This window comes from Amblyomma americanum, chromosome 11 (genome assembly GCF_052857255.1).
Source record: "Amblyomma americanum isolate KBUSLIRL-KWMA chromosome 11, ASM5285725v1, whole genome shotgun sequence".
Taxonomy (NCBI): Eukaryota; Metazoa; Arthropoda; class Arachnida; order Ixodida; family Ixodidae; genus Amblyomma; species Amblyomma americanum.
Genome location: NC_135507.1, coordinates 32,159,986 through 32,178,433, shown reverse-complemented (window position 1 = coordinate 32,178,433; position 18,448 = coordinate 32,159,986). Strand labels below are relative to the sequence as shown.

At 46.6% G+C, this 18,448-nt stretch overlaps 1 protein-coding gene across 2 annotated transcripts in view; it reads right to left on the bottom strand.

The window, feature by feature from the left end:
* LOC144111055 (spindle assembly abnormal protein 6 homolog) overlaps positions 1–18,448 on the bottom strand; it is a 31,393-nt gene that overhangs the window by 3,177 nt on the left and 9,768 nt on the right. For both annotated transcript variants that reach the window (XM_077644170.1, XM_077644171.1), the window contains exons 9-16: positions 17,553–17,668; positions 9,443–9,596; positions 8,769–8,923; positions 8,229–8,343; positions 7,393–7,474; positions 5,500–5,588; positions 5,286–5,381; positions 4,717–4,781 (exon numbers count right to left, since the gene is read on the bottom strand). In XM_077644170.1, the coding sequence (XP_077500296.1) occupies positions 4,717–4,781; positions 5,286–5,381; positions 5,500–5,588; positions 7,393–7,474; positions 8,229–8,343; positions 8,769–8,923; positions 9,443–9,596; positions 17,553–17,668 (872 nt within the window). The remainder of the gene's footprint in view (positions 1–4,716; positions 4,782–5,285; positions 5,382–5,499; positions 5,589–7,392; positions 7,475–8,228; positions 8,344–8,768; positions 8,924–9,442; positions 9,597–17,552; positions 17,669–18,448) is intronic.

Genomic DNA, 18,448 nt, shown 5'->3' with positions numbered 1-18,448 from the left:
AACACACGGATAATAGTAAATAATTAGGAAACAAAATGCTCGGAAGGCAAATGAGCTTTGCAATTTTTTCTTGAAAGTGGCAAACGGCAGATTTATTGCCCTTTGTTCCATCTGGCCTCTAGATTTTATTTATTTTTATTTATTTCAATACCCTAAAGGCCCAATGCGGGCATTACATAGGGGGGATTCATCAAGGAAAACTTAAATATACAACACAAAGCATAAACGGCTGAACACAGAAATAAACAAGTTAAGAAGTAGGGTACAAGATAATAGGAAAAAGTGGCTATGAACAGATGCTTGGAAAAATGCACATGTAACAAATCCCACAAATCAAAATAACAAAAATTACACCTTCAGAAGTTAAAAAGGATGGCATCTAACATTTCGAGGAACGTTTGGGCCGACACGCACACACTGAAGCAAACAAAACGCACAAAACTAGAAACGCACATCATTCTACATTGGAATTTTCTAAGTATGACCAAAGAGCTTTTTGGAATGACGATGTTCCAGTGATATTCGCAATGCTAGACGGAAGCGAATTCCACTCTTCAATAGCCAGGACCAAAGGTGAGTACTTGTATCGTTCTGTCCGAGCGAAAATGGGTTTAGTCTTCTTGATATGGTCTACACGAGCCGATGTGTGCGGTGCCGGGAGAAGATGTGAACTTGCAAATGGTGTGTTGCTGTGGTAAAGACTGTGGAAAAAAGATAAGCGGCTGAATTTTCTGCGCATGACCAGAGGCGGGAGATGGAGCGATGTTTTCAGTGCTGTTACACTTTGGTATCTGGAGTAACGGGAAAGGATGAATCGAGCAGCCTTATTTTGTATGGATTCCAACATGTTAATAAGATAGGTATGATGAGGGTTCCAGATCACTGACGCGTATTCGATCGCAGGCCTGATTAGCATGTTGAATGCATTCATTTTTGTTTCCTGGTTGCCTAGGTGTAGTCGGCGTTTAAGAAGACCAAGTTTTTTTAAGGCTTTGGCAGTGATCAGTTCAATATGAGTGTTCCAGGATAAATTAGAGTTAAAATTTACACCGAGGTATTTTACCGACGCTGCACTTTCAATGATAGTATTATTAACTGTGTAGGCATTAGGACTCGGGCTAGCAGTGGAAGTAAACTTAATATGTTTAGTTTTATCTGCGTTAATTACCATTTGCCACCTGTCGCACCAATGAGTTAGCTCGTCAAGATCAGTCTGGAGAGCAACGATGTCGCAAGGGCTCGATATTGCTCGGTAAATCACACAGTCGTCTGCAAATAATCGTATTGTGGATGTTATGTTCGACGTGATGTCATTAATATATATTAAGAAAAGCAGTGGACCCAGCACCGTACCCTGGGGAACTCCTGAATCAACACCTGTACGTCTTGATGAGAAGCTCCCTAACTTAACTGACTGAAAGCGATTTGTTAGAAATGCGTTAATCCACTGCGTGGTATGTTGGTCCAGCTGCAGGTTTCGTATTTTTATCATCAGGCGGTTATGAGGCACGCGATCAAAGGCTTTAGAGAAGTCAATGAAGATGGAGTCAATGTAGAGGGAAGAGTCGATTGCTTGATGAAGGTCCGTTATTAACTCAAATAACTGCGTCTGACACGATAAATGTTTGCGGAAGCCATGCTGGTTGTTATGAAGCAAGTTGTTCTGGTTAAGATGAGTCATAATGTTAGTGTATATTATGTGTTCGAGTACCTTGCAACATATCGAGGTTAGTGAAATCGGCCTGTAATTATTAGGAACGGACCTGTCTCCAGATTTAAATACCGGGATTACATAAGCGGACCTCCAGTCTTCTGGCACACATGTCGTATCGAGTGACTGCTGGAAAATGAGAGATAGCAGGAAAGCTGTGTGCTGGCAGGTTATCTTTAACAGTTTCGCGTTGATACCATCGGGTCCTGGGCTAGTGTGGTGAGGTAGGCGTTCAATTGCACGAGCCACGCCAAGCGCAGATATGTGAATGGGTGAAAAGGGAATCTGGATATGGGCCTCAGGAAGCAGGAGAGGATTGTAAATGGGCAATTCGTCCGTAAAAACTTGTGAAAAGTGGCTATTGAATTGCTCTGCACATTGTTCTATAGGTAGGGGGCTGCCGTTTACATCCAAAAGAACAGGAACCATACTAGCGCTTTTAGGGTTAATAGTGTTCCAAAATTTCTTGGGGTCAGTTCTGATCAAACTAGGAAGTGTAAAATTAAAGAATTTGTCTTTGGCTTCAGAAATTTGTTTCTCAGCTATTTTGGAAATGTTTTTGTAGCTTTCCCAGTCTGTAGCTTCCTTTGATCGAACCGCTTTTCTAAATGCTCTTTTCTTCCTATTTAGTGCCCTATTGACATCTGCGGTGAACCAAGGATCGTTAGTACGTGTGCTTATCATTCGTTTTGGCACGCATGAATCTTCAATTTCTCTGAGTTTCTCACGAAACAACTTCCAATTTTCATTAGTCGTGCGGTTATGAAAATTGGCCTGAAAACTGCTTGTGAAAGTTTCCAGCAACAGGTTCATTTTTTCAACATCCGCACGTGCGTAGTTGTAGATAAGCTTCTTGGTTTTTGTTTTGTCGGTCCGTGGAATTAGAAGAGAACAATGCACAACTTTATGGTCACTTATTTCTTCTAAGACGTGGATGTCTGAGAGTTCAGGATGGGTTGTTAGGATAAGGTCCAGGATATGGTTACCGCGAGTGGGCTCGTGGACAATTTGGGTGAGCTGGTGATATTGAAGTAAATGAAGGAAGTTAATGTTCTCTTGTCGGTTACTTACGGACTCAACAGTTAGCGTCGTCCAGTTAATCGCAGGAAAGTTAAAGTCACCAGCTAGAAATAGGAGGCAATTCGGGTGCTTGGCAAGGATCTGCTCGATAGCGTCGTTTAACAGTTCAATAAACTCAGGATGGCTACTTGGTGGTCTATAACAGGCGCCTATAATGCAAAGCATATGACCAAGTTGAGCAGAAACCCAGACTATTTCTAAGGGAGAGTCGATAGGAATAAGAGATGTATTAAAGTCTTTGTTAATCGCAATTAGCACTCCTCCTCCTCGTCGAGAATCAACCCTATCTTTCCTAAATAACACAAACGATGATGGAAGCGCGATGTCGTGACATGCAACGTCTTCGGTCAGCCACGTTTCCGTGCCCACGATGATATCAGCTGAGCAGGAATGTGCAATGGCTTTAAGTGCGTCTACTTTGTTATGTATGCTGCGGAAGTTTGCCAAGACCAAGGAGATTGGTTTGATTTTGTTACGGTTGGCTTTCTTTGCGGAACACTGTCAATTGTCGGGGGGCGTATGCCTGGAAGGAAGTTTTTTCACGCTGTCTGTTGCCGAATCATACCGGTAAACACCATTTTTCATGTGAAGCTTGTCAAATCTCACGGAATAGCGCTCGTTTTCTCTGATATTCGCTTTAGCGAAGTCGCGCAGCTTTTTCCGAGCATGTAGAACCTTCGGGGAGAAGTCTTCGTCTAGCCAAACTTTTGGTTCCGTAAGATCTTTTAGTTTATGTGCATTCTGAAATGCTTCGAGTTTAGATTTAAAGTTCAGAAATTTAACTATAATTGGTCGAGCTTGATCAGAACGTGGCCGGCCAAGGCGATGGGCACGTTCGATGTCACCGCACTGTATATTAAGATGATCGCTAAAGAAGTCCTTAACTATTTTTTCTGTTTCTGCATACCCTTCATGTTCTTCTTCAGCGAGCCCTTTAATAATCAAGTTGTTCCTTCTCATTCTGTTGTTCATGTCTTCGACTACACCTGTAAGTTCATCGTTTGTTTTGCGTATATTAGTCTTGACGTCTTCTACAGAAGAAGACACGGTGTCGAAGTTTTTCTTCATATCAAGTACAGCGGAAATACTTTTCTCTATTACAGAAACACGGTCCTGGATGTTGTTTAAGTCCTGTTTGATTTCTTTTAGTGTTTCTGACGTTTCAGCATGGCATTCTTTTAACAGTACGAGCACGTCATCAATCTTTGGTCCGGGGTTTGCTTCCACATCGCCCGCACAAAGCAAAAGTAGGGTCAGGCATGCGGAAAGCAGGAATGAAGTTGGTCTCGGGCAAAGTTCACGGACTAGTCCAGCCCCTGGTTTAAATCGATAGTTCTGTTCACATACATGTACGCGACAGGAAGCAAATGAGCCGATGCGAGCGCGATACGTGCACAAATCCACACCCATTGAAACACTGCAAATTGGGATCAGCGGCCACAGGAATATGCTAAAAATTGATCAATAAGTAAAAAGGCCTACCTAGAAAGCAAAGTGCACAAGTCACTGATATGCTCTTGTGGCCGCGAATCCCAGAAGTGCGAAGCCGGAGGATGGCTTTATAGGCGTCCCTGGTGATGAGTCTGCTCTAGGTGGCGCTCTCTCCGTCTGTGACGTCACAGGTTCATAGTTTATGAGCTACTCAATCAAAACAAACTACTGAATGTTGACTACAGAATTTGTATAGTAGATTCGTGGCTAATCAGCTGTGGACTGCTTCAGTTTTCACTCCTGGTTTAAAGAAGAAGATTGCCGTCCAACAGCAACCCAAATTTTTCGCCACTGCCTTTTCTGGGCATGGTAAAAATTAATGCCCGCAAATGTGCCTTTGCACGAAGCTCACAAACACCGTTTTCAAATTTCACTACCATGCCCACTCACTGTTTGGACTCATGCAAACATCATGCATTAACAGATGCACTCGCCTGATGGGCTTGGGAAGCACAGTGGGTTCGTGTCTTCCGCTAGGCGTCATGTTGGTGAAGGCTGCCTGCAATGCAAAGGCCAAAAACTGCTGATTTCACACAAGCTGCTGGGAAGATGACTGGTCTAACCGAACAAGAAAACAGTTTAAAAGTCTGTCCTTCATTTTTTCCTTTCCTGAACAATGCTCCAGACTACCGTATTTGCTCCCATAATGAAAGTGTCCCCCCCCCAACCCCCCAAAAAACGAGATTTCAGGGTTATGTTCATTATGCAGCTAAAATATTCATTAAAAAATTTCTGCAGTAATAATGGGACAGGAAATAGGCTGCAAGCTTTCTGTGCTCGAGAGCGACGACAACATTCGTCTTAAACCAGCGCGTATAACCTGCACAGCGGCCCGTAATGCTTTGTAAACGGAGCACAACTAGTGGTCTCTTTAGCAAAACCCACAGCATTCAGTCCAAAGAAAACTGCAATAAGTTGTTACTGCTACGATCCTTGTGGAATGCGGAAAACCTGGGCACAACACTGACCACATTCATGTGTCAGTGAATCTTGGCGTCCATACCTGTCCTTGCAAAGGTGCAGCAGCACCACCAGTTCCAGGAAACGCAAAGTTTCGTGCTGTTGGGTACGTCGGACTTGAGCCAATTGGACTCGTTAACTGGGATGGAAAGACAGAAACAAGAAGGGGTGACATTATTTTAGATGTTTCCATAAAAGAGAGAAAAAAAAATACCTTGTAGTCGTCCATACGCATCTAGCAACGAAAGCTTGCTTACCTGCTTGCTGGAGGATAGGCCAACGGGACTATTTCGTTTGTCCTGTTGCAATTGATATGTGTTGAGCTGCTTGTTCAGCCACTGGATCACTGCCGATCGGAAGGATTGGGGAACAAGTGTAGGAGCAAGTATGAGAATGAAGTAATCTATTGGAAATATATGTGAACAAGCTTGAATTTAGCATGAAGCAAAAAATTCTCAGATGAGAAAATAATGCAAGCAAACCACCCAATACTTCCTCTTGCACTCATAAGCGCTCATAAACACGACTCAGTGCTGATTACAGCTTACGGAATCTTTACAAGGAACAGAGCAACATCTTTACTTATAATTGAACTTCACCTGCTACCTAACAGAAGGCTACTTAAAAGACACTCCTAGCCATTATGAGATGGGGCACGTTCTGGGTTTCCCTTATTGGAGATTTGATACATTTGCACTGCTGCCTTCACAGCAAGCAAAAACCAAAACAGTGTTAATTAGATAAGATAATTGGTTTTGGGGGAAAGGAAATGGCGCAGTGTCTGTCTCATATATCGTTGGACACCTGAACCGCGCCGTAAGGGAAGGGATGAAGGAGGGAGTGAAAGAAGAAAGAGAAATAGGTGCCATAGTGGAGGGCTCCGGCATAATTTCAACCACCTGGGGATCTTTAACGTGCACTGACATCGCACAGCACACGGGCGCCTTAGCGTTTTTCCTCCATAAAAACGCAGCCGCTGCGGTCGGGTTCGAACCCGGGAACTCCGGATCAGTAGTCGAGCGCCCTAACCACTGAGCCACCGCGGCGGGTAACAGTGTTAATTTCCAACATATATTCATTACTTCTCTCTGCCTAAGTGATTTAAGTTTTCCTTCAATGTGAAGCTTAAAGGAACAGTCTACTGCCAAAGACGGCCATAAAAATATTGGCATATTCTTGAGGATCTTTCCCTATGACGACAATAGCAAGGGGAAAACTTGCGGTTTTTACCTTAACTTATATTCTGAATAGCCAAAGAAAGTCAGGCCAGAGCCAATGGTTGTGCCATGCAACATTAAAACTCCGCCGCTCTCCAGTAGTCGGGCTACGCTGCCTGGAGTTGATATACATTTTTATGAATACGACTGAGCACAATACCATATAGCATAATTTTTGCTGGAAGCAACTATAGACACAATTTTTTCCTTCTTGCAACTAATCACCGTTTCTCGCATAGTTAAACCCTTTCTCTTTTTTTAAAATGGTTTGAAAAAATAGGCTGTCACTACCCTGCCAGTGGCGCTGCCTGAAAAGTGGTTCCTGGCATCTCTAATAGTTATCACCAGTCTTATTTTATTTATAGTATTTTAGAAACCACCTCAGTGCTCTCAACTATAGTTTTGATAAAACCTATTCGTCGTGGTTAATGCCATATTTGTTACTGTCACTGAACGCCACCTAGGCGAAGCAGCAGTCGTAATATCCCTTATGTCGTGTTTGCAGATGCTGACTACCATGAGAAAGTGAGATTCCCATATGAAATGTTCTGCCTAGTTTCTCAGCACCGCAGCCGGGTATTCATTTATTTGGGAGAGGAGCTTTCGATTACTGCAATAAAAAAAATAACCATAGTTGATAAAAGTCAGCAGACTACGCCTTTATATGAATTCCTATTACGTCACGAAGGCACATCTGGAAAGTAAGTTCTGATTGACAGGCAAATAAAATAATAACATCACAGAAAACAAACCTTATGAACACTAGCACCACCACTAAAGGGCTAACTCTGCTTGGACATTTGCCATGAAGCAGCCCTACATTTTTCTAGGCGCAAATAGGCAATGAAACTCCTTAGGGCCGTTCACATGGTCCTTACGAGGTGCTAAATATTCTGTGCAAGCCATGGCAAGGTTACACACGTGCCATCTTACCGTTTTCGCTTGTCTTGACTTGCTTCTGACACTCGGCTAACTTCTGCTCAACTTCTTCCATCCGTTGTCGTGTTCGAGCCAGCTGGAACCAACATCCTGCCATTACTATAAACAAGAGCATTGAGATTCCGCTTTACTAACCCTCACCAAATGGTACCTGCACAACAAAGGTCTTCCCTATGACAGAAAAACAGTGCACTACATGTGGAACCACTCCCTAGCCAAAAATGCTACCCAGGCTTAGTTTATAGACTCCCCGCCTTCAGCGATCTTAGTGAGAATGAATGACAAGAATTTGCACTTCATGGAGCAGGGCTGGCCACAAAAACAAGCTGCAACGAAAGCTCAGCAAAAAAATACATACATTCTCGCGGTTATAGTCAAATTTTACCAAACAGTACAAAATGATCACTTTTCCACTAATAATAATAATAACCACATTTTTCTTGCCACAGTTTCACTACAAGGAGGAGGTCAGTATGGACTAGCACAACAAAGACCCAGCAGAAGATGGTGTGAAGATGACTTGAAGATGACCTCAAGACAACAGATGATATTAGTAAGATGACACTTGTAACTTCCCCTAGGAAGAGGGCATAGAAGTTTGCAATATTTTCAATCAGTCACAGAGGCTATCTTTCAGAGAGGGTTATTAACCCTGAAAGGAAACAAAAGGTTGCAATAACGTCTCTCAGAAATTGCAGAATTCCACAAATTCTGCAAAGAACCAGTACTACGTCCCGTACTATGCACCACTTAATCGATAGTGTGCCCTGCTCAGGAATATTGCACCGCAGCAGCAAACAAAATTAAGATGCCCAACGCAAGCAGTCTACCTCAGTCTCCTTGTTCTTACTGGCCAGCTCAAGGTCGTCAACCTTGCGCACGAGACTCTGAACTTGTTGCTCTTTCTCAGTCAGCACATCTTCCTGCTTGGTGATGACTTCCGACCTGCAAGTCAAAGTATTTATTAAGGCAATGATCGTGGTTGCCTAGGAGGCAGATAACAAGGCAAAATATGAGACTTGTACTTCGCGACGTTTCCTGGCAATGGAGCTGTGGAATATAGTCCACTTACAGTTATTAGTTTTTCCTTAAAACATAGTATATTGCCGATATTTGTTGCCAACTTTCAATGTTGAAAGCAAGGAAAAAAAATTTTGCGGACGCTAAGTCACCTTAAGAAAGGATGCGACAGCATCAGAAGAAACATTACCACAAAGCAGCCCTAAATTTTGCTAGATGCAAATAGGTAGTGAACCTCCTCAGGGCAATTTTTCTCTCCACAGAGAGAAAAAAAAAGGAAGAAGCCATCACGATCGCCGATCTGCAGAAGAATGGCTGCGCACGTCTCGTTCAGCTCAGCAGGTGCGTACCTCAGGCGAAGCTTGGCATGATAGGTCCTGAGCTCCCCCTGCAGCCGCTTGATGATCTCATTGCCTTTGACAATGTCGTCCGAGAGTGTCTTGACAGCGGCTTCTCGTCGACCCAGCTGTGCTTGCCGCTGCTCCAGGAGTGCTTCAGCCTGCCGCTGCGTGGGTTCAACAAGAACAGCAACAACCCTCAGCGATGGCTTTGGCAAGCAGCCATATGTTTACTATTGTAATGCCTTTAGTAACATGCGTTATATTTAAATACCACAGCTGAAACCAAGATGATGGAATGGACGTGAGCAGAGTTCGTAAAGCGAAGAGATAACCAGCACTAGTTTAGGGTAACAGAGTGAATACAAAGGGAAGGAAAGCATAGCAGGGTGTGGCAGAGAGCCAGGTCAACAAATGAGATTAGGACGTTTGCAACGATAAGGAATCCACAGCCGGCACAGGAAAAAGTTAAGTAGCAGTCAATAGGAGAGGCCCTTGTGCAGCAGTGGATGCAATTAGGTTGATGACGATTATGATTAAAGGACTAAAACCAACATAAAGCCAAGAAGTGGAGACGAGGCCACTGCTGCAGTGGTACTTATTCTCATTCTTCTGCAGCACGAGCTTGCGCAAAAGGTGCACTATGACTAGGCGGTGATCCACCGTGTCATATTCGCAGTGCTCACTTTTTTCTGCTCGCAGCTCTCGAGCAGTCCCTTGGTTTCGGCCAAGAGCTGAGACTTCTCCAGCAGCTCAGCCTCCAGTTTGTCGAGGCGGGACCTGAGGGTACTGGCATCCTTTTCATTAAGCTGCTTGTCAGCTTCGACACAGTCTTTTTGCCTGCGAAGACAAAAGAACAAAAATCCTTTTCTTTTTCTTGCCCGTAAAAGCGACCACCATGGCATAAAAAAATCACTAGACAGAAGTAACAACTAGCATACCGTCTGTCAAGAGAGAGCTTACTTAGAAACATTATTGGGCACCGAAGAAAAAAGCCAGCCTGTATAGGTACATTGCCGCATTCTAACGACAAAGATGCTATTTTATTTGAAAACTGATCATTTGTAAGCCGGAAAAAGTAAAAAATATGAAATACAGATGTTGCCGTCACCAGCTCATTTTGAAATTTGAGCCAGAAAGCTGAGCTGGTCGGTGCTTAGATGGAGAGGATGTAATAGCAGCGCTAAATAACTAGCATTTGTGTTTTCTCTTCCTTCGTCCGTGTTATTTAGCGCTACTACGTCCTCTCTACCACTTTGAAAGCAAACAGCGGTGTGTCAGCATAGTTTTTTCGGTGCAGTTTCCGCAGCCTAGGCTGCACTGCCATTAACTTCAAAACAGTGATCACACAGTTCTTTTCAACGCAGACGTCGTGAGTTTGAACAGAGTAGCAAGAAAATTTTTAAACGCAAATTTCCCAGCAACAAATGCGTGTTCTTCTGCCTGACAAACATCAACATAGCCAGCAGAAAGAGCCACAGAATCGTTTCTTGCTGAGAACAAGAAGCCCGTTCAAGTGTCAAAACACACCAGCATGTGATTAAGGCACGAGACTGACAAAGCGCAACTTTAAAACAACCAAGCAATCACGCTACGCTAGGTACTGTAGGAAAAGCACGCACGCAAAGCACAATGGGATGCAATTTCTTAGTTGCAATCAAAAAAAGCGGAGAAATGAACTGTGTTTCTAAAAGAAGAGGCCAGTACTCTGTCTGTACTGAGAGCTCAGAGCCATGCCAAGAATCACGGTGAAGGGAGGAGAAAAGGAAGGTTAAATACAGTAGCAAACAGATTTCTTGTCTCTGACTCTGATAATTTGGACCTGTGCGACATATTTCGGACTTTGATGTAGAACCATCGTGCACCCCAAAGGAAAGTGCACATATTTACGACTGATGTTTTGGGCTCTGTCAAACCGACTCTTCGCCACCGAGAAATGCTCCATTCTGGATTCAATGTCCTGATGGATTCGCCTGGATAGGCATGGTAGTTTCTGTTCCTCAGTGTTGCCACTTGAGGCAACGGTACACATTAACTTTTTTGATGACCCATATAGCACTGACAGCGCAAGAAACAGACTATGAAGATAAGTGTGCGATTGCGCTGAAAATGCGACAGTGAGAGCATCCTTCGTGGCACAGACGCCACCGCCATCTGTAGAATGGGGAGCGAGGAAGTTGGGGGTGGGGGGGGGGGGGTGTTCTGAGCCATTTGCTTCCAGCATGCTCCCACTCCTGGTCCAACAGGCATCGTTGCACTGGAAATGAATTCTTATCTTTGACTTGCACAGTCAGCATTAGACGAATCTTGCACGGAACATGTTAGTGCAGAGTGGCAGCAAGGGATGTGCACTGCGGGGCAGTAGAGCAAAAGTGCTAGTCGCTTCATGAAATGCAATCTATAGTCTGACAAAAACTCACCTGGTTGGGTAGAAGATTCATGTATAAAGAAAGGAACGCCGACCAAAGGTTGTTGTGAGTGATCAAGGCTTCCGTATGGAAGCCGAAACGTCTTCGTTTTAACAAGCTTTGGTCGGCGTTCCTTTCTTTATACACGATTCATGAAATGCGGGTCGCACAAACGGTGTCGGTATTATCGGTTGGATGTGGTGTGTCACAAACAGCTTAGCCTCAGACATGCTCGCAGCATAACTCTAACTGAAATGCAAGCTAATCGCTTTTTGGTAGAACATAGCACAAGGCAAAAATCAGCAATATTTTTCAAACCGATTTTCCCTCAGTAAAGTTCTTTTTTGAAGTTCATGCATTTTTTGTATTGTTGGATTATTTGGACCACCTTTATCGTTTTGCCGAGTATGAAAAATCAGTCACTGACTGCACTCGTTAATTCGTACTTCAATGGACTGAAAAGAAATGTTCAAACTATACGAAAGATCGAATTATAGAATGACCCCCAAAGAAACTAACAAGAATTGCTTGCATCACGGTAAATTTATTTGGTGAAAGACTTGGCAATGGTTGCTTGCTTTTGAGACAATGGCAAGGCAACTATTTTTTGGAGGTGGAGCTCCACCGCTACTGTATTCCACACCGCATGAGCGGGAGAGCTGAGTGTGAAGAGCCTTCACCACCGTAACTGTGAACATGTGAGCAACGGCAGTTTTGGCACGCTGGAAGAACGGAAGACCCGCGCGGATGGAAACGCTCAGTGGCGCCGAAGCAGAAATAAAAAAAATGTGGATAGGGAAGAGTAGCAAGGCATGCCAACCAGTGCCCGTAAATGGCGCACAGCTGGTGTTGCAATTGGGTTGCAAGCCCCAAGGGTAGCGTTGGCCTGGCGGCCTGGGGCAAAGCTGGAAACATCCGAAGGTCCCGGCAAAGGATGAGTCGACTGGCAACAGAACAACTTGTTTATTCTGGCATCGCAAAAGAGCAGCCGGTCAGGGCGACCACGTTACTCGCATGAAGAAATCGAAGTCTCTCGTTGGCGTCCGGGGCAGCTCCCTTTATATACCCTCGGAGTCGAGGGCAAGAAGGAGCGGCTTGGGAAGAGTCATCCGATACGGCGACGCTTGAACATGTTCAGGCGTGACGTGCGCGTCCGCCTGGCCGGCGCCGGTCAGACCTCCTCGCCTCCCAGTTGCGGAGCTTCTCTCCCCGGCTGCCGCGCTTTGACAAGCGTGGGCACCAGCATGCACACACACACACACGCACGCACGACGACACGAGGCACTGAAACCTGCCTGGACGCGCTTGGCGGGAGGCGTTGCGACCGCGATGAACGAAGCCGCGGCGTCCGTTGCATCCGCGCCGGCTATACCGCGCGTTGTAGGCGAGACGTAACAGACCGCCCCGCCGGGAGAAGGAGATCCCGATGGTCAGGGGACTGCATCCGCTGTCCAGAGGGATGTCGCTCGATGATGCTTGTAAACGAAACCGGTCGTCCCTCGACGTTGCTTGAGCGCAGCGCACAGAGAAGGCCTCGTTCTCAGGTTCAGGATCACACAGGGCACTGCAAAGTCACTTCAGGAGAGTTGCCATTTTTGTGCTCGTTCCCAGCAAGCGTTAGAACTACGCCGAAACGCAACCGCTCAGTCAGCAAGCACGAGACAACCCTCACTAAGCTCTGCCAGGCTCTTTCCCCTTTTATACTACTGCCTAGTTCCATACAGTAGTCAAGCAGCACTCAGAACGCGTCCACAAATTGGAAAATTGCACAAGAAAGCACATAATCACTTTGAAACACTAAACAAAAGCAATATGTTAAAAATCCTGCCTCAGGAAGAAAACATCAGTAACCAACAACTTTGAGGCGGATTCCTACGTTAGGGGCTTCGACTTAAGCCATCGGCGTTACCGTTGAGACTCCCCTTTTTGTAACGCACCTCAAAGGAATATTGTTGCAAAGCGAGGCTCCAGCGCAGGAGGCGGCCATTTTTGGGAGAGATGTTCTGCAGCCATTGGAGAGGGCAGTGATCCGTCTCAATGATAAACCTCGAGCCGGCTAGGTAGCATGACAATTTCTGAACGGCCCACACGAGACACGCACACTCTTTCTCGGTGGCGCTGTACGCCTGCTCACGACAGGTCAGCTTACGACTAGCATACAGGACGGGGTGTTCCACTTCTCCATTGTCCCTTTGGCACAGTACAACGCCCATGCCTCGCTCACTAGCATCGCACTGAACAACGAACCCTTTTGTGTAGTCTGGCGATCGTAGCACAGGCTGGCTTGTTAGGGCGCTCTTTAGGGCGCTAAAAGCTCTTTCCTTTGTCTCGCTCCAGACGACTGTTTGGGGCTCTGTTTTTCTTAGAGCATCCGTCAGGGGAGCCGCGATATCGGAGTACCTGGGGATGTACCTCTGATAGTAGCCGGCGACACCTAAGAACGACCGAATATCGGTCTTCGTGCGCGGTTGCGGGAAGTCTCGCACAGCGGCCACCTTTATTTCAGAGGGGCGGCGACGACCCTGTCCAATCACGTGACCGAGGTAGACAACCTCGGCCTGTGCTAATTGGCACTTGGGAGCCTTGACTGTCAAGCCCGCTTCGCGCAGGCGGGTTAGCACTGCCCGCAAGTGTGCCATATGCTCAGACCAGGATGCGGAGAATATCGCTACGTCGTCTAAATACGGTAATGCGAATTCTTCCTGTCCTCGCAACACTTTGTCCATGAGGCTTGAAAAGCAGTATGGCGCGTTCTTCAAACCAAAACTCAAAACTTTAGGACGGAATGTTCCCATTGGTGAAATGAACGCCGCATACCTACTAGCCTCTTCTGTAAGTGGAACCTGCCAATAACCCCTGACAAGATCTAGGGTGGAAATAAACTGAGCGCTACTAACTTTCTCAAGGCGCTCCTCGATGTTAGGGATCGGATAAATTTGATCCTTAGTGATGGAATTGAGCCTGCGGTAGTCGACGCAAGGACGAGGTTCCTTGCCAGGTACCTCAACTAAAATCAAGGGGGAGGTATAATCACTCTCACCCGCCTCAATAACACCGAGCTGTAGCATTTTCTTTACCTCAGCCTCCATAATATCGCGCTGGCGGGGTGACACCCGGTACGCCTTGGATCGTACTGGCTCTGGGGAGGTAAGTTCTATATCATGAGTAAGGACAGAAGTCCTACCAGGCCTCTCAGAGAACTGACCTTGAAACTCTTGTAAAAGTTGGTGAAGTTCGGTTTTCTGCTCAGGCGACAGCGGTGCTTTACTGAGTAAGTCACTAATGACCTGATCAGTGTCTTCCCTGTTCGTCACTGAGCCTAGTCCCGGAAGCTCGACCGGAAGCTCTTTTAACTTTCCCGTGTTGGGCATTTCCTCTCCAGTACCTGGTGCCTTCAAAGCTACAGGCTCAATTTTATCCAGTTCTGACGTGCTCGGAATATCAGCTTGCTGCGCCTCCGACCCTTTCTCATTGTTCGACAACGTCGGCCCCGCAACTACCGCCTTTGCAGCGAGCTCCCGAACTCTCGGTCTGGTTAAGGCCTGAACGCTAGCCTCACCAAAAAAAAGCCCCTTCTCGCGCAGGAGGTGATCGGACCTGTTCGAAAAAAGGTACGGGTACTGGGGGGGCAGCCTAGATGACACTACGGCCTCCGTCTCAAGTGCTCCGAAAGGTCCTTCAATAAGCACTTTTGCTACGGGCAGACACACGCTATGAGCTTCCACTGCTTGCTTGATCCATGCGCACTCGCCCGTGAACATATCGGGTTCTACGTAAGAGGGGTGAACTACATCCATTGTAGCTGCGGAATCACGAAGCACTCGGCACTCTTTCCCGTTCACGAGGAAGTCTCGCATGTAAGGCTCGAGAAGCTTCATGTTCTCGTCAGTGCTACATAATGACAAACACACGACTTCTCTTTTTGTTTCTGGACACTGCGCCGAAAAGTGACCCGGCTTCTGGCACGTATAACACACGCGCGCTTGCCTCCTCTCGAACCGCTTTCTGCGTTCGGCTTCGGCTGCCGCCGTCTCCTTACGTTCGGTCGGACTGCTTTCACTCGCATCCGCACTACGCGTGTCCCCCCTTGCTCTCATGGGTGTGAACTTCGGCCTCTCAGAGTTGGAGCCAAATTCACCCTTTTGACCGTCCTTAGCTCCGCGAGCCCGACGCGTCACAAACTCCTCGGCTAGCTCGGCGGCTTTAGCCACTGTACTAACGTCTGGCCTATCCAAGACCCAGTACCGCACGTTCTCAGGTAACCGACTATAAAACTGTTCCAGCCCGAAACACTGCAGAATTTTCTCGTGGTCACCAAACGCTTTCTCTTCTTTGAGCCACTCCTGCATGTTTGACATAAGCCTGTAGGCAAACTCTGTATATGACTCATTTCTGCCTTTTTCATTTTCCCGAAACTTCCGACGGAACGCCTCCGCTGACAGCCTGTACTTTTTTAGCAGACTCGATTTCACTTGGTCGAAATCCTCTGCCTCCTCTCTCTTCAAGCGAGCGACTACGTCGGCCGCCTCGCCGGGTAACAAAGTGAGCAAGCGCTGTGGCCACGTTTCCCGAGAGAACCCCTGCTTCTCGCACGTTCGCTCAAAGTTAACCAGGAACAAACCAATGTCCTCTCCAAGCTTAAACGGCCGCATCAGGTCAGTCATTTTGAACGATACCCGTTCTCCTGCACCGTGTGCCTGACTTCCATTACGAGCGCGTTCCATCTCTACCTCGAGACGCTTCATTTCCAAAGCGTGTTGACGGTCGCGCTCTTCTTTCTCTTTTTGTTCTTTACGTTCGCGCTCGTCTTTCTCTTTTTGCTCCCTCTCCTCAATGGTCTCAAGGCATTCCGACAGCTCGTCATCCTCAGCCTCCAACTCAAGAATAGCCCTTAGCAGTTCTGGTTTTCTGAGTTTGTCTGAGACATTCAGACCCAACTCTCTTGCAAGCTCCAGCAATTTCGGTTTGCGCAACGACTTCAAATCCATGGCTGCTCCGAATGCTGCTTTCTCTACTGCCTACTATTGTCTTGCCGCAAACTAACCCGGCAGCAACGACAACACAATTACCAGCTCTGTTTCTGACACTAACAAAAGCCTGGCAAAACTCAGAAGAAGAAAGTCCCGCACTCACCAAACCTCGCAGCCAAGAATTCAGCGCAGTCGTTCCGCTGCAGGCAACCAGTCATCACACAGGGCTCGTTGCACTGCTCCCGGATGGTCGTTGTGCTGCTCAGCATACAGTTGACCGCATATCTTCGCTGCTGGCCTCCGTTGTCGCGATCCCACCGCTGGCAACCAGTTGTTGCAATTGGGTTGCAAGCCCCAAGGGTAGCGTTGGCCTGGCGGCCTGGGGCAAAGCTGGAAACATCCGAAGGTCCCGGCAAAGGATGAGTCGACTGGCAACAGAACAACTTGTTTATTCTGGCATCGCAAAAGAGCAGCCGGTCAGGGCGACCACGTTACTCGCATGAAGAAATCGAAGTCTCTCGTTGGCGTCCGGGGCAGCTCCCTTTATATACCCTCGGAGTCGAGGGCAAGAAGGAGCGGCTTGGGAAGAGTCATCCGATACGGCGACGCTTGAACATGTTCAGGCGTGACGTGCGCGTCCGCCTGGCCGGCGCCGGTCAGACCTCCTCGCCTCCCAGTTGCGGAGCTTCTCTCCCCGGCTGCCGCGCTTTGACAAGCGTGGGCACCAGCATGCACACACACACACACGCACGCACGACGACACGAGGCACTGAAACCTGCCTGGACGCGCTTGGCGGGAGGCGTTGCGACCGCGATGAACGAAGCCGCGGCGTCCGTTGCATCCGCGCCGGCTATACCGCGCGTTGTAGGCGAGACGTAACACTGGGCTTGGTTCGCTGGCTGATGCGGGTTGGCACAAATTTCAGAAAAACGAAATCAAAACTATGTGGTGTGATGCTCTTGCAAAAGGGGCCATCTGGTGGTGCTGGAGAGGCTTGTTTTTCTTATTCATTGTTATGCCTCAATCTATGCTATATATGTGTCGTGACGCCTGCCAATTGAGTGCAACTCAGAGGTGCGCGAGTGATTCTGCAGCATGGCATTCGGCTTTGAGTAGGACTACTTGGACGATTGCTTGCCACGCCGGATACACTTGTACGTACATGACCTCCCTTTGGGAGCCCGGTCGAATTAACCAGTGCGAGACACGCAGCATCCGAATTAGAGAGCGTGGAGCGTTATAGACTTGCGCAGTGTTGGCCATGACCGTGCTCGCCAGGACAACACTGGCAGTGCGAATTATCCGAATTTTCCAATTAACGGGGTTCGAATTAGAGCTTTTACTGTATTAGCATGTGGGTCTGAGGATTGTTACTTCTCCCTACTGGTAAGCAACCATCATAAAAAATGCCGAGTACCTAGAAAGAACTTCGGCCGTTCGCTGGCACTGCCCCACAGTTGCTTCCAGTGTTGTCACCTTCAGTGAGAGGTCTCGGCATGTTTGTTCAGCTTTGGCCAGCTTCTCCTGAAGGTCCTGCAAAGTTGAAATGGCAGTAAAGTTCACTTAAGTATTCATCATCATCATCATTACCATTGATATCACTATAATCAGCCTAGCTATATTCACAGCAGGACAAAGGCCTCTCCCATTGTATGAAAAATACAACCATACTTCCAGTTCCAACCAGGCAGACTGTTTTCCTGAGCTATTCACTAAATTTTTACTTTCACTTGCAGTGCAAAATTGTTTTTGTATATTGTGGCTGGAATGCTCCCAGTCTGTGGGGACCACACAAAGCACCCCACTTCAAAGATAAGCTATCAGATCTACAGGGCGGAAAGGTGTGCATACCATGCACTGTGGCTGGGAAACAGCATTAAGATAGCTGTGATAAGTTAAATCTACATTATTAGTCAAACCCTCTTGCTTATGAGAAACCGTTCCCATGTGCAAACATCTTACTGGAGGTAGAGGCAAAATGTTCAATACTTAAATCAGGTTATGGTGACAGTCACACACACAAAAAAAAAGTCACGATAAAAACTTCAGCTATTATGTATTTATACATGCCAAATGCAAACATTTAGGTCACTTTCATGTGAGGCAGCATCTTGCATTTTGTCACACATTTGATGACAGACGTTAACAAAAATGATTTTAAAGATATTTTTTGATTACCACTTGCTGAAATGCTTTTCAATGATCTTTGTAGAAATAAAGGACCACAATAACGGTAAAATCATTGTTCTGCCCTTTCGCAAACTAAAGTATTGATCCTTCAAGATTTATGCATGGAACATGAGGCAATGAACG